Source organism: Elephantulus edwardii, unplaced genomic scaffold, assembly GCF_000299155.1.
Source record: "Elephantulus edwardii isolate Elephantulus edwardi_28Jun2011 unplaced genomic scaffold, EleEdw1.0 scaffold00098, whole genome shotgun sequence".
In the NCBI taxonomy this organism is placed as follows: domain Eukaryota; kingdom Metazoa; phylum Chordata; class Mammalia; order Macroscelidea; family Macroscelididae; genus Elephantulus; species Elephantulus edwardii.
This window is the reverse complement of record NW_006399848.1, coordinates 1395158-1409868: the sequence shown is the minus strand read 5'-3', so window position 1 is coordinate 1409868 and position 14711 is coordinate 1395158. Positions and strand designations below refer to the sequence as shown.

The window sequence follows — 14711 nt, the reverse complement described above, 5'->3', positions numbered from 1 at the left end:
CCTCTCTTTTGATTTACATCTTCTGAAAACCTCCTGGAGGGTCCACTGTCAGTCACTTCCGACCCACTGGCAATGAGTTGAGTTGTTTCTTGTTCCAGGAGTGAAAAAGTTATGATAAGGTGGCGCTTGTTCCTTTTCTTCCCCTCATGTCTGCTTTATTTTGGCAGCAAATGAATGTGTAGTTAAGGCAAAGTACTTCAGAGCTGAATTTAGCCTGTGCTTCAGTGGATTTGAAGAAAAAAAAATATGCAGAATATGCCTCTTTCAAGTTTTTCAGTTGTAAAGTAATATTTTTAGGTTAAAGAAATTACATATCACTGAGTGAAAGAAATGTAATCACTATTAATGCTTAAGAATTTACTGAAATTCTTGGGTAGTGTAAAGTGTCAATGCACTTGTTTGCTAATGGAAAGTCTGGTGATTGGAGTCCACTACTATGTGCTTTGGAAAAAAAAGCCTTGGCCATAAAAACAAAAACAAAAACACTAAAAAAAGCACCCACACCAACCCCTCAGAATCACCTTTGGAAACCTTGCAGACTGCCCTTCAGGAGGGAGTCATGTGGCAACATCCAGGGCAGCTGATCTTTTTTTTAAAAAAAGTATGTTAGGTTTTTCTAACTTCAGACTTTAATTTTCGTTCAGTATCTCATTAACTGACTTTTCCTTTCCTCTTTAGGGACTACCTTATACTGTTGCCAAACATGGGTCATTTTATTTCTCTCCTTATCAATTCAGTACTTATTAGTGTTCTAAATTCCTTGTTTACTACCTTTATGGTTAGTTTTTCTCCTCAGAAACAATGTATAAGTTCAGCAGAGAGTTTACTGTTGCCATTTCATATAGATTCCCTGATTTTTGCTCTTGTTTTAATTAATCATCCTAACCTAGGTTTATGACTTCTAACCCGGGCTTCCTCCCTAGGTTACAAACCTGCTGCCTACATCTAACTTACCTAAAAGTACAGCCACCACCTGCCCTGGCATTTATCTTCATAGCCCTACTCCCAGTTTCATCATCTTGCTTCTACTTTATCTTTCTGTGGACTTTCGTTAACTAGTTCTTTGAGTTACACAGGAGACACATGAAGTGCTCTCAGATGGATCTGTCCCAGAGCCCTGAGACCTTTACTCTATTTTATGGTCCTGTCACTTCCTTGAATCCAGAGACAGTTTTCTCTTTTTCCTCTGACATGCCAGCCATGAGTGTGATTAGATCTGTATAATTGTCATTCTAGATCTGTAGCTACAGAAGCACAGATTGTTATTAATTATTGTCAGACTCTGTCTTCTCAAGAAAAGTATGCTCCTTTGCATATGAATATGCATTTGCCTTCTTCCTTTCATCTTTCTTTTCATTGTTGTTATGTGTTGTTGAGTCAACTGCAACTCATACGATCCTGAGAACTATGTCCCTGTGAACAGTGGCTCAGAACTTAGCCCTATCCTAAGTCAGCCTCATCATCGCTGACACATGTGACCCCATTGCCACAGTCACAGTGTCAGTACATCTCATCCAAGGTCTTCCCCGTCAACACTGACCTTTCCAAGCAGGATGTCCTCCTCCAATGACTGGCATCTACTGGTAACATGCCCAAAGTATATGAGACTGAACTTCAAAATCCTTGCCCCCAGGAGAAACCTGGTTTCACCCTCACTAGGACAGATCTCTTTGTTCTCTTAGCAGTTAGTCCATTGTATGTTCAATACTCTTCCCTAGCTGCACAACTCAGAACACAGGCTCTTCTTCTGTTATCCTTAGTTATTGTCCATCTTTTAGATTTATAGTAAGTTACTGAGAAGACCAAGGCTTGGATTGGGCACACCTAAGTTTCTAGACTGACATTATTGCTCTTTAGCACCGTGGAGAGGTCCTTGACAGCAGATTTTCCCAGCACAATTTGTCATTTGATTTCCTGTGTGCTGGTACCAGCGGTGTTGATTGTGTGTCAGAGCAAGCGGAAATTGTTAACAACCTCAATCTTTTCTCCATCTGTCATGATATCAGGAGTGCTGCTGGCCTAGTGGGTGAGAAGCTGTTCTGTACTTCCAAAGGCACATGGTTCAAATCCATCAGCTCCTCCAAGGGAGAAGGATAGGCTCTCATGCAATTTACTGCCTTTGAAAACCTGCTGGAGGGTCAGCTATGGGTCTGTTTCATCTCAGAGGTGCACAGCAAAAACAACATGATACCTATTGGCCTGGTGGCAAGAACTTTGTTTTCTAGGTATTGAAGTGCAATCCATATTTGAGGCTGCAGTCCTTGACCTTTTGCAGAAAGTGCTTCAGGTTCTCCTCAGTTTTGGTGAGCTAGGGTGTGTCCTCTGCACAACACAAATTGTTGATGAATCTTCCTCCAATCCTGATGCCCCAACCTTCTTCATAAAGTCTAGTCTCTCTAATGATCTGTTCCATGTCTAGATTGAAAAGGTATGGAAGAAAGGTTATATCCCTGACACACTCTTTTCTTGATTTTGAACCATGCAGTGTGTTTCCTTGCTGTGTTCTGACAACAGCTTCCTGGTCTAGGTATAAGTTTTGTATGAGCACAATCAAGTGTTTTGGGATTCCCATTGTTAAGGTTAGCCACAATTTGTTGTGTTCCACACAGTAAAATGCCTTCTTGAAGTGTAATGCCATAAAATCACTTTATATCTATGCTGATTCTACTAGGTTAAAGCTCTTTGACTCAGGTTGCTTTTTTAAAGTAAAAAGCATCTTTGTTCAGCGGTTTCATGTGACGGGTCTTTGGCAATCAAGATTTTTCCCATAAGATGGAGCTACCTTCTATTTTATACTAAAAACTAGAGCAATAACGTTTTATTGCTATTTTAATCCCATGAGACAGATACCCAGGATGTCCCATCTCTTGCATTCAAATCTCATATATAAGAAAAGAAGACAATGAATCCAATATGAAGAAGGCGTTCACAACTTAGTGGAAGTTGTTTTAAAGTGCTGTGAAGTCCGTTTCTTCTCACATCCTGTAACTCCTGTGTGTGAGCCCGTTGTTAGCAGCTGCTTTGTCAATCTGTCTCATTCAGGGGCTTTCTCTTTTTCATTGCCCTGTATTCTACCATCTCTCATGGTGCTGTCAGTTGGCCCAGTGGCGAGAATCTTTGTCTTCTTGATGTTGAGCTTCTATCCATATTGAAGATTGTAGTCCTTGAACTTCTGCAACAGATGTTTCAAGTCCTTCTTGATTTCGGCAAACAAGGTGGTGTCATCTGCAATACATAGGCTGTTGATGAGTCTTCCTCCAGTTCTGATGCCACATTTCTCCTCATAAAGCTCAACTTCCCAAATGATCTGTTTTGCATATAAATTGAAAAGGTATGGAGACAGGATGCATCCCTAATGCCCTCCCTTCCTGATTTTGAACCACTCATTGTTTCCTTGGTCTATTCTGAGTGAGGACTGCTTCCTGGTACAAATACAGGTTATGCATAAGCTCAATCAAGTGTTCTGGGAGTCCCATGCTCCTCAAGATTAGCCGTAATTGGTTGTTATCCACAAATTCAAATGCTTTTGCATAGTTAATGAAGCACAGATAAACATTCCTCTGGTACTCCTTGCTTTCTGCCGAGATCCATCTGACATTGGCAGTAATGTCTCTACTGCCACAACCTCTTCTAACTAAACCCAGCTTGTATTTCTGGTAGTTCTCTGTCATTGTACTGTCTCAGTACATTGTTTATCCAGTTTTTTTTATAATCTTCAGCAGGATTTTTTTCTTGTGTGTGATATTGTTCAATAATTTCCACACTATCCTACACCACCCTGATAGGATTGAGCTAATTGCAATGGTTACTTTGTCAGTCCATCTTGCTGATGGTCTCTCTCTGACCCTCCACCCTTCCCAGCGGGAAGTCCTTTTCCAAAGAATCGCCCCTCCTGACAACATGCCCAAAGTTGATAGAAAGATGATAGCGCAGACAAAGTGATAGCAGTGGTCGTCTGAACAGTGTTTGAATTTTTGATGTATTTTGAAGGTAGAGCGAATCTCTACTTGAAACAGCTAAGCATTTTTATTCACAACATTTTGCTTTCTTGGTTTTTTGTTTTGTTTTAGTTTCGATATTCAAATTGGCTTGATAAGTTGTATATGTTGCTGGGGACTCTGGCCGCCGTCATCCACGGAGCTGCACTCCCTCTCATGATGCTGGTTTTTGGAGATATGACAGATAGCTTTGCAGACATGGGAAATCAAAACATGAGCCTTTTGCTACCAAATGAAAGTAAGTACTTTCTGTGATCCTAACTTTATTGGAATCTTACAAGAAAAATCAGTCACTAAATGTTTGAAGAGTCCTTGGTAAGTATTCCCTAGTATGCTCAGTGCTGTGAGAAATGAAAGTGTATGAACCACTGTTTATTTTTAATGAGTTTGAGAAGATGGAGTGTGTGAGATGATAGTGTCCCTGAAGAAAGAGCATTTAGTGGACCTCCCAGAACTACTCCATAAAGTTTCAGAAAGAGGTAAGGGGATTTAACAGCACCTGAAATGGTAAGTGAGAATTAGTTATGGAAAAAAAGAGGGGCAGGAAGCATCTGAAAGGGGAGGGGAGGAAACAACAAAGAAATGAAAAAAGGGTAGTATGCTTTGGCAAAGGTATTACGGTAGAAGGTAATGAGAATTCAGGAGAGAGACATTTATGGAAGATTTTAATAGAGTAATTAAATAGTGCCACTTTACCTGTTAAAAGGGATAAGGGAGCTTTAATTAGGAGTAATCTGAGAATTTTGATTGGACTGTTTTTTAAATGGAAAAAATTTAAATGGTGGTCAATCAAATGACCTTAGGCTTGGTTCTTTAAAGAATAAAGCTAATAAAATAGTTCTGAAGATATATTTATGTAAAGAAAATTACATACCTGCTCATAGAGGCTGACAAGACCCAGGTACAAAGACCTCAGGAGACCTCAGGTTTCTCCTAAGTCACACAGGTGTGGAGGCTGATGAATCCAAAGTCAGCAGGCAAGACAGGCTGCTAGTTCGAGACCTGGAGAAGTGCTGAGCCAGATGCAAGATCCAGATGGAACAGAGAGCCTGAGAACTCTGCCAGGCTTGTTTATCTATTCCTTACAAGCCACATCCCTGCTAAGAGTCCCCTTAAACCAGTTGGATGTTCATAGCAGATGGAGGAATGTCTCCATCATAACTGCCAACTTGACAGCACATCTTAACCATCACATAGACAACATAAAAAGATACCATTTTTGCTGCTTTTCAGTGTACTGTTTGGTGACATTAACGTACAGTGTTGTTCATGCATTTCCAGTTCTTTTCATTACCCCAAATAGTAACTCTTTACCTATTAAGCAATAATGTCCCCTTAACCTCTCCCCCAATTCCTAGCAGCCACTAATCTACTTTCCGTCTCTGTCAATTTGTTATTCTACATATGTCACAGAAGTGGAGTAGTCTGTCTTCTTTACTTTGTTGTGAGTATTGTTCACTTGGAACTGGCCGAACTTTGAGCAAGTTTTCAGAGGCCATAAACTGTATGGGAGAAGATTGTTCATCTTTCTCCTGTGGAGCAGCAGATGGCTTTAAATCATATGCTTTGGGTTGGCAGCTCGGCTCCTTAGCCCTAAGCCACCAGAGCTCCCTTTACCTTGGCATGATTCCTTTAAGGCCTATCCATGTCATAGCATATAGTAGAACTTCATATATTTCTGTAGCTGAATAATGCTCTGAAGTGGTGGTGGTGGTTTTATGTTGTCAAGTTGTCTGTGATTTAACAGAGACCCTGTGCACAGTAGCTCTGAACCATACTCAGCCTGAGCCTGTCTCACTGTCTTTGACACCCTTACCCCCATTATTCTGGTTACCATATCAATCAATCTCGTCCAAGGTCTTCCTCTCCTGCGCTGACCCTCCACCCTTCCCAGCATGATGTCCTCCTCCAGGATCTGGGACTTCCTGGCCAGTGGCCAAAGTATATGTGAGATAGAGCTTCAAAATACCTGCCTCTAAAAAGCAACTTGTTTTCACCCTCTCCAAGACAGAACTATTTGTTCTTTTACCAGTCCATAGTATGTTTAATACTTTTCTCCAGCACCACAACTCAAAGTCATTAATTCTTACATTGTCCTTAGGCATTGCCCACCTGTCTGATTACAGTAAGTAATTGTGAGGACCATGGCCTGGATCAGGTGCCTCTTAGTTTCTAGACTGACACTGTTGCTCTTCAGCACTCTGGAGAGGTCTTAGCAGATTTTTCCAGCGCAATTCATCTTTTGATTTCTTGATTACTGGTAAGAGCTGGACAAGCTGAAATTGTTAATAACCTCAATCTCCTCCATCTATCATGAAGCTGCCAATTGGCCCAGTAGTGACAATCTCTGTTTTCTTTATATTGATCTTCAATCCATCGGGAAGACTGCATTCCTTGACCTTCTGCAGGAAACACTTCAGGCACTACTCAGCTTCAGCAAGCAAGGCTGTGTAAACATTGTATGCTATATATAATTCATCTTTTGATGGTCACATGGTGAATCAGGTTGTAGTGAACACTGAAATGCAAGTATTTGAGTGCCAAACTTTGATACTTTAGGAGATACATTGTTCTTGGGTGCTGTCAAATCAGCTGAAACTCATAGCATCCCTATCCTGTACCACCCTCACTATCTCTAATATGCTCAAGCCCATTGTTACAGTCATGGTGTTGGGAGTCTTCCTCTGTTTTTCTGACCCTCCAGCTTTCCTAGCGTAATGTGTTTTTCTGAGGACTGGCAACATGTCCAAAGAATGTGAGATGAAGTTTCACCACCCTTGCTTCCAAGGAGGAGGGAACATCATTGCTTGGAGGAACGACATTTCCTCCAAGACAGACTTGTTTGTTCTTTTGACAATCCATGGTATATTTAGTACTCTTTGTTAACAGTGCAACTCAAAAGTATCAGCTCTTCTGTCATCTTTTTGTTCATTGTCCAAGTTTCAGATGCTTAGGAAACAATTGAAAATACCCTGGTTTTTACCACACACACCTTAGTATTTAAACTGATATCCTTGCTCTTAAGTCCTTGGGAGAGTTCCTTGATGACAGATTTTGCCAATGCAATACATCTTTTTATTTCTTGATTACTCTTCCCATGAGTGGAGCATATAGTAGCAGAGACTCAGCAGGGTCAGGTGATAAGTCTGTGTTTACTTGCTAGGGAAACACCAAATTGTTTCTTACAGTACTGTATTATTTAACATTCCCACAGCAGTAGAGTTGTTACTCTTTTGTGCTATTGAGTCAGAAATGACTCTCCAGTGGGTGTTCAGAGGCTGGAAATCACAGGAGAAGAGATGCCCATTTTTCTCCCCTGTGAGTTACTAGTGGGCCCAAACCACATGCCTTGGGTTTGCAGCACAACTTGCTGCTTAGCCTCCGGAGCACAGCTCGTAATAGAGTTCTTGTTACTGTGTGTACTGTTGATTCAGAACTGACCCATAGCTGACTCTGGCGAGTTTTTGGAGGCAATTAATCACATGAGAAGAAATTGCCCATCTTTCTCCTGTGGAGCAGCTGGTGGATTTGAACCACATGCAGGCAGCTTCTTAGGGTTAAGCTATCAGAGATCCCTAATCATAGAGTAATAATAGAGTAGGTGCTCCAATTTCTCAACATCATCATCTCTAGTATTTTCTAGGTTTTTAAATAACAATCATCTTGGTGGACACTTAAATTCTTTCCTACAGGGTTGCTGTATGGCAGAAATTACTGGGTTTTGTTTATATAGATATATTTTTAGATATTTGTGTTCAATTCTTTATATATATTCATGCTTTATACAGAGAAATAGAACTGTATCACAATAAGAAAAATATAAACAACCCAATTAAAAAATAAGCAAAAGACTTGAACAGACATTTCTCTAAAGATGTTATATAAATGGTTAACAAGCCTACAAATAAGAGGATAATTTTTTTAGTGTTTGGAGTTTTTTTTTTCAGTGAAATTTTCAAAGCTAAATATTGGTTATATATTTTCATTTATAAATGTAATTATAATACCCACAGTGTTTGATCATCCAGTTATTCTGTATTGCCTTTCCCTTCCCCTATTTTAATAAGTGTTTGTTATTGGTTACTAATTTTTACTCCTCTCTCCCTTCCTTTACTTCCTAATAGCCTTAAAGAATGATTCTATCTTGAGCTTTATTTTATAGTGTTCTTATACAATATTTTTCTTTCTGTTTTTGGCTTTTTTCACTCAGTATAATGTCCTCTAGATTCTTTGACGTTATGCTTCATTGTTTTTCAGTGTTGCATAGTCCCTCACGACGTGAATTGCTATGGCTTGTTTACCCATTCATCCACTGATGGACACTTATGAATAAAGCTACAGTGAACATGGGTGTGCATATCACTGTTTATATAGAGACTGTTATTTCTTAATATATATATATATATATTGGAGTTTTCTTAATAGTAGAATTGCTGGGTCAAATATTTCTTTTTTCAACTTTTTAAAGAAGTGCTTTAAAGCCAACATTTTGCATTCCCACCAGCCGTATGAAAGTTCTAATCTCTCCATACTCTTGCCAGCATTTTTTTTTACTATCGTACTGAACTTTGCTATTACTGCTGTAGGGAGATGATAGCTCAATTTTGTTTTGATTTGCATCCCTGTAATAACTGACAGTCTTGAACATCTCTTCATGTGTTTATTTGCCATCTGAATGCTTTGTTTGGTGAAGTGTCTTTTCATATCCCTGCCCATTTTGAAATTGAGTTGTCTTTTTCTTGTTGAGGTGTTGAAGTTTCCTTTAAATTTTAGAGAGAGGGGTTTCCTATAAGATATGTCATTGTGTACACACACACACACACACACACACACACACACACACACGTTGTGTTGTTATGTGCTGTCAAGTGAGAATTGACTCATAATTCACCCTCAAGTGGGTTTTCAGAGGCTATAAATCACTTGAGAGGAGATTGCCCATCTTCCTCCCATGGAGCAACTAGTCAGTTATGTCTTTCTAATTAGATGCCTTTGGGTTGGCAGCACAACTCCTTATACACTAGAGCCAACAGAGCTCTGTAAAGATTACAAACCTGAATAGTCTGTGGGACAGTTCTCTTAAGTCAAAGGATATTTCAAAAATGTGACCACAAAAAGAAAATATAACCACAGCTGATGGCTGTAAATTATACCACCCAGAGGTGGAGGAACAGTGAAGGAAAGAAAGACATTCAATGAGATGGATTGATACAGTGTCCGTGTCAGTGGGCTCCAGTGTGTGCAGAATGATAAGTATGGCACAGGATAGGACATGGACAGATTTGTTGTTCACAGAGTCTCTATAAATCACACTTAGCTTGGGGCACTTACAACACCACAAAGATTTATAACCCACTTTGACGGAAGTGGTAGAAATGTTGCAGATGTCTGCAGTAATACTATTCAGCTTTACAAAGACCTTTGACTTTGGGACCTTTAAGTATTTGATAAATGTGTTGAATCCTTTCCTTAGAAGCAGGCCCAAAAGTATACCTGTTTGGGGTATATGTCACTCCATTGATACTGGTCCATGGGTTCTGGGGATCTCCTGTAAATAAATGGGAGGAGATTGCGCCTCTCTCCCTTTAAGTCACTGGTAGATCCCAACCATCTAAGAGATCTGACCTTCATGTTAAACAGTACAAGCCCCTAATGACCATGCCCTCCTTCCTGTTCATTTTTGATGAAGTTTACTGTGAGGTTCCTGGTTCAAATTCCACAGGTGCCTCACAGGAGAAAAGTATCCGTTTTCCTCCTATACAGATTTACTGCCTCAGAAACCCAAAGGAGAGGGTCATTATGTGTCAGAACTGAGCCAACAACAGTGATTTTGAGACACATAAATGGTTAGAACAGTGTGATGAGTATTAATACCAATCATATCTGGGAATCTCTGGAAGATTTGGTGAGTAATGAGTTGCACTGCCAACCCAAAGGCAGGCAGTTTGAAAGCACCAGCTGCCCCTCTAGAGAAAGATGTCCAGTCTTCTTTTGTTCAGTTTACAGCCTCTGAAAATTCACTAGTGGGTTGACTTTTGAGTCTACTGCAACATGCTGGCACATAACAATAATAGTAATAATGATGAGAACCTGCATCCTATATCTAAACAGATAGTATCTGAACTCATAATATGTTAACAGTAAATATTTGAGAGCTGTTATTAATAAAACAACTACTGGCAGTGGACTCAGTTGGAGAAAACTATCAAATAGCTTCTTGAAACTAACAGAAATGAGCTGTTGTTGACCATGATAAAGGTATTGTGTGCTGTAATGATTGACCTTTCCCTAAACTAAATTCTTACTCATATTCTTTCTATTGCCTGGACAATGTGTGTTGTTGTTAAGTTCCCTCAAGTTGGCAACAGCTCATAGTGACCCTGTGAACAACAGGTCTGAACCTCGCCCTATCCTGGTGGTGAGGTTGGTGTCTTACCACCTCTGATATGCTCGACCCTATTGTTATTGTCACTATATCAGTCCAACTTGCTAAGGGTCTCCCTCTCTGACCCTCCAGCTTGGTGTCTTTTTTCAGCAACTGGTCCCTTGGCAACATGCCCAAAGTGTATGAAATGAAGTTTCACCATCCTTGCCTCGAAGGAGCATCCTGGCCATACTTCCTTGAAGACTGACTTGTTTGTTCTTTTGTCCATGGAATATTCAGTACTCTTCTCCATCAACACAATTCAAAGACATCAGGTTCTTCTGTTATCTTTAGTCACTGTCAAACTTTCAGATACATAGCAAATAACAGAAAAGGTACTGACTTAGACCAAGTCAACCCTAGTATTTAAACTGACATCACTGTTCTTTTTTTCTTAAATTTTACATTGGTTTGCATACTAAGTTTGTATTCATTGTGTTTCACACTGTCCTTCATTCACATTGTGTTTCATACACTCATTCTCATCTGTTATATGTTATAAACTCATTCACCACTAAGCCATGCTCATCAGTATTCTGCGTTTTCCAAATCCCATCCAGATCTTTCCCATCTCTCTTACCCACCCCTTTTCACTCACCAAGTTGTGAGACCCTTTGATTTCCCCTCCTACTTTCCCTTCCTGCTCTGCTCTTCGCTCTTCCCTCCCTGGATCCCCATACATGTTTTACTAGTTATTCTTCCGTTTTTACAATAAAGGTCCTGTGCAGTATTTATTCATATGAAACTGAGTAAGATCACTCAACATAATGTCCTCCAGTCTCTCCCTAGTTAGTATTTTTCAAAATTGTTTTTCTGGAGTGCTGCATAGTATAGTATTCCATCATCTGAATGAACCACAATTTGTCAATCCAGTCTATTGTGGTTGGATAGTTGGGCTTTCCCCATGTTCTTGTGATTGTGAATAACACTGGCCTGAATACTGGTGTGCGATCTCTGTGTCTCAGTTCTAATTTCCTTTGGTTATATTTCTAGGAGTGGAATAACTGGATCATAAGGAATCTTAATGTTCAGCTTTTTGGGGAAATGCCAAATTACCTTCCAGAGTAGTTGTACCATTTTACAATCCCACCAACAGTGCATGAGAGTTCCTATGTCTCCACATCCTTTCCAGCATTCACTTCTTGCTGTCCTGTTAAACTCTGCTACTGCCACTGGAATGAGATGATGTCTCATGATTTTGATTTGCATCTCTTATTGCCAGTGATTTTGAGCTTTTCTTCATGATATGTCAGTGTTCTTTAAAACTTTGAAGAAGTCCTTGCTAGTCACCTCTCCCTGTGCAATACATCTTCTGATTTCTTGGTTGCTAATACCAGGGGTGTTGATTGTGAACCCAAGAAATGTGAGATATTTGACAACTTCAAACATTTCCCGATTTATCATGATGATTCCTGTTAGACTAGTGGTGAGAATTTTTATTTTCTTAATGTTGAGATGTAACCCATATTAAAGGTTGTAGACTTTGATCTTCTGCTGCAAGTGCTTTAGATTGTCTTTACTTTGAGCATTCAAGATTGTGTCATCTACATGATGCAGTCGTTGATGACTCTTCCTCCAATACTGATACCACATTCTTCTTCTTCAAATAGTCCCAATTTTCCTCCATTCCTGGACATTAGCTAACTTACTCTCACAAGAAAACAAATAAGTATATATTTTGAATAGTAACTGCCCATTGCCATCTCTTGACTTCTCAGATTCTTTTACATAGTATGTGTGAGTTCCCACACAGATGGTAAGTTCAACTGTTATACTCTCTCTGTGCTAGACAGAGCTTTGTGCCTTCTTGCTGATCAGTCATCCTGTCCAGAAAATGGCTGCATCGTCACACCTTGTCAATTGGTAATTGCGTTTTGATCTTTATAGATCTTTGCATTATATCATTCCCAATTGGGATTATCGTTCAGATTCTGCTCTGCCATGTGTTTGACTCACTGTTCTCTTCTTGATAAATTTAGACAAATATTTTCAAGTTTTCTTTGTTCTTTCCTTACCTGTGTCTAAAGGGGGAAGCACTACAATAGTTAGAGTCACTTAAAAAATATTTCCTATTAAGCATACTGTATATAGAAGAGAAGAAAGATGTTAAAAGCAGGAAAGCTTTTGATCAGATCAGTTTCCAAACTGTTACAAACTCAGCAGTGGAAATAATATAAAAATAATTTAAGGGCATGGTATTCCATTCCAGGCGTTGCTAAAATCTATTCAGTCATATAAATTGTTTTATTATGTTTTGTTTTTAAATCTTAATACCAAGTGACAACTGATCAGGAACGTATTCATGATTTTATAGAGATGGCAACTAGAGGTTTCCGCAAAAGACAAAAACTGTAGGAAAGTTCTATTAATACAGGAGAATCTGCCACACTCAGTGAAAAGTATTTTCTTGAACTAGAAAAAGATGTTGGTTAGGAGGTGAGGTGAAATGACTTCTGTAGTAACAATAATAATCCTATGTAAAAGCCTTTATTGTTCTAAGAAAGCTTATTGTGTACTGTAAATTCAGAACTCTAACCCTATATCTGACCCTCTAAAGAGGTTTCAGAGGCAGTAAATCACATGGTAAGAGACTGCCCATCTTTCTCCTGTGGAGCAGCTGGTGGCTTTGAACTAGATGCCTTTGGCAATGCAGCTCCTTACCACCAAGCCACTAGAGCTCTGTCTAACTAAGCTGGCTAGGCTTACTCAAGTTCTAAAGCCATTTCTGGATGTTAATGAAACTTCCTTCAAAGGGGGGGTGATAAGAATGACCCAGGATAGGACAGTGTTCAAATCTTTTGTTCATATGAGGGTTGCTATGAGTTGCACTTGACTTGACCACACTGAGTAACAACAACAACATAGCCTTAAGTGTTTCTGTCAAGATTGTGGCAGCTTAGGTGATTAGAAAGCTCACAGAACATAGGAGATTTTAAGATGGTGTCTGGATTTATATCAATGCTCAAAATGCAGTGAGATGGTGAAAAAGCCCAACACCCCAAACAAAAACAAAAAAATCACTTCCAACAACGAACTCAAAGCAAACTTATTGCCATCAAGTCGGAACTGACACATTAGCCATCAATTTAACTTTCCGGTGAGTTTTCAGAGGCTGTAAATTGCACAGGAGGAGATTTCGCATCTTTCTTTTGTGGAGTCTCTAGTGGGAGATGCTATCTTTGGATGGCACCATCTGTGGATTATGCCTCCTGCAAATCTTCTGCTCTTTGTACCTGTCACTCTTTTAAGAAGTTAGAGACTAGGTTCAGAAGTTTGACTTCCTCTACCACTTTTTAGTTTTTCAGTTTGGAGAATCTATCCATGTTTTAAAGTCCGTGTCTGTACAGAAGGCACGTGACAAATAAGTCTAGATCCTGGGGTAGCAGTGAGAATGAATTCCTCTCTGAAGTACTGTAGGGCAGGTATGTCAGTTTAATGACTACAATGTGCCTGATTCAAGCTATGGCCTTTTGAATCACATGCTAAGCATCTGAGAGCTGGACAGAGTAGAAGGATAGCAGAAGAAGGATCATACCTTTGAGTTACACTGTTGTAGAAGAATGCTGAGTGTCCCTTGACGGCCAGAAGAACAAACATTTATCTTGGAGAAAGTGCAGCCAGAGCGCTCCTGAGAGGAAAGGCTAGTAGTGAAGCTTCATCTCTCATACTTTAGACATGTTGTTAGCAGAGGCTCTTTCTTGGAAAAGGGCATAATCATCATGCTTAAAAAGATGGAGGGTCAGTGGAAGAGGGGGAGACCCTCAATGAAATGGATTGACACAGTGGCTGCAGCAATGGAATCAGGGATATCAGAGATGATGAGCATGGCACAGGATAGGACAGGATTTATCGAGTCATGATGAGTTGTAGTCAACTCAGTGGCACTTAAAACCAACAATATTAAGGCTCCTAGAACAGGCCTTTGTTCTGAGTTATTGAATAGGTACATAGGGAATTGGCTGAATAAATATAAAAATGGAAACATTGTCATTTGTAAGTGAAAAGTAGCCTAGAAATTATCTGATCTAAGCCCATTATTTTACATGTATAGAAACCAAAGACAAGGAAATTGACATGATGTGATTGATCATTGACAGAACTGTTTACCAATTGACAGAACTATGTTTAATGCTAAGAGTCCTGCCTTTGTGTCTGCCGTTTTCTCCCTACTCTTACTAGCAGTTTTCAGACTCTTCAGTAAAAGAGAAGCAAACGCTAACAGTTTTTACTTGTTCTTTTTCCTTTCTTAGAGGCTATCCTGTAAATTTGTTTGTTGGTATGCCAGGCAG

At 39.6% G+C, this 14711-nt stretch overlaps 1 protein-coding gene across 1 annotated transcript in view; it reads left to right on the top strand.

The window, feature by feature from the left end:
• Positions 1-255: 255 nt before the first annotated feature.
• ABCB1 (ATP-binding cassette, sub-family B (MDR/TAP), member 1) overlaps positions 256-14711 on the top strand; it is a 98451-nt gene continuing 83995 nt past the window's right edge. The window contains exons 1-2 of the mRNA XM_006891486.1: positions 256-279; positions 4071-4236. Of these exons, the coding sequence (XP_006891548.1) occupies positions 256-279; positions 4071-4236 (190 nt within the window). The remainder of the gene's footprint in view (positions 280-4070; positions 4237-14711) is intronic.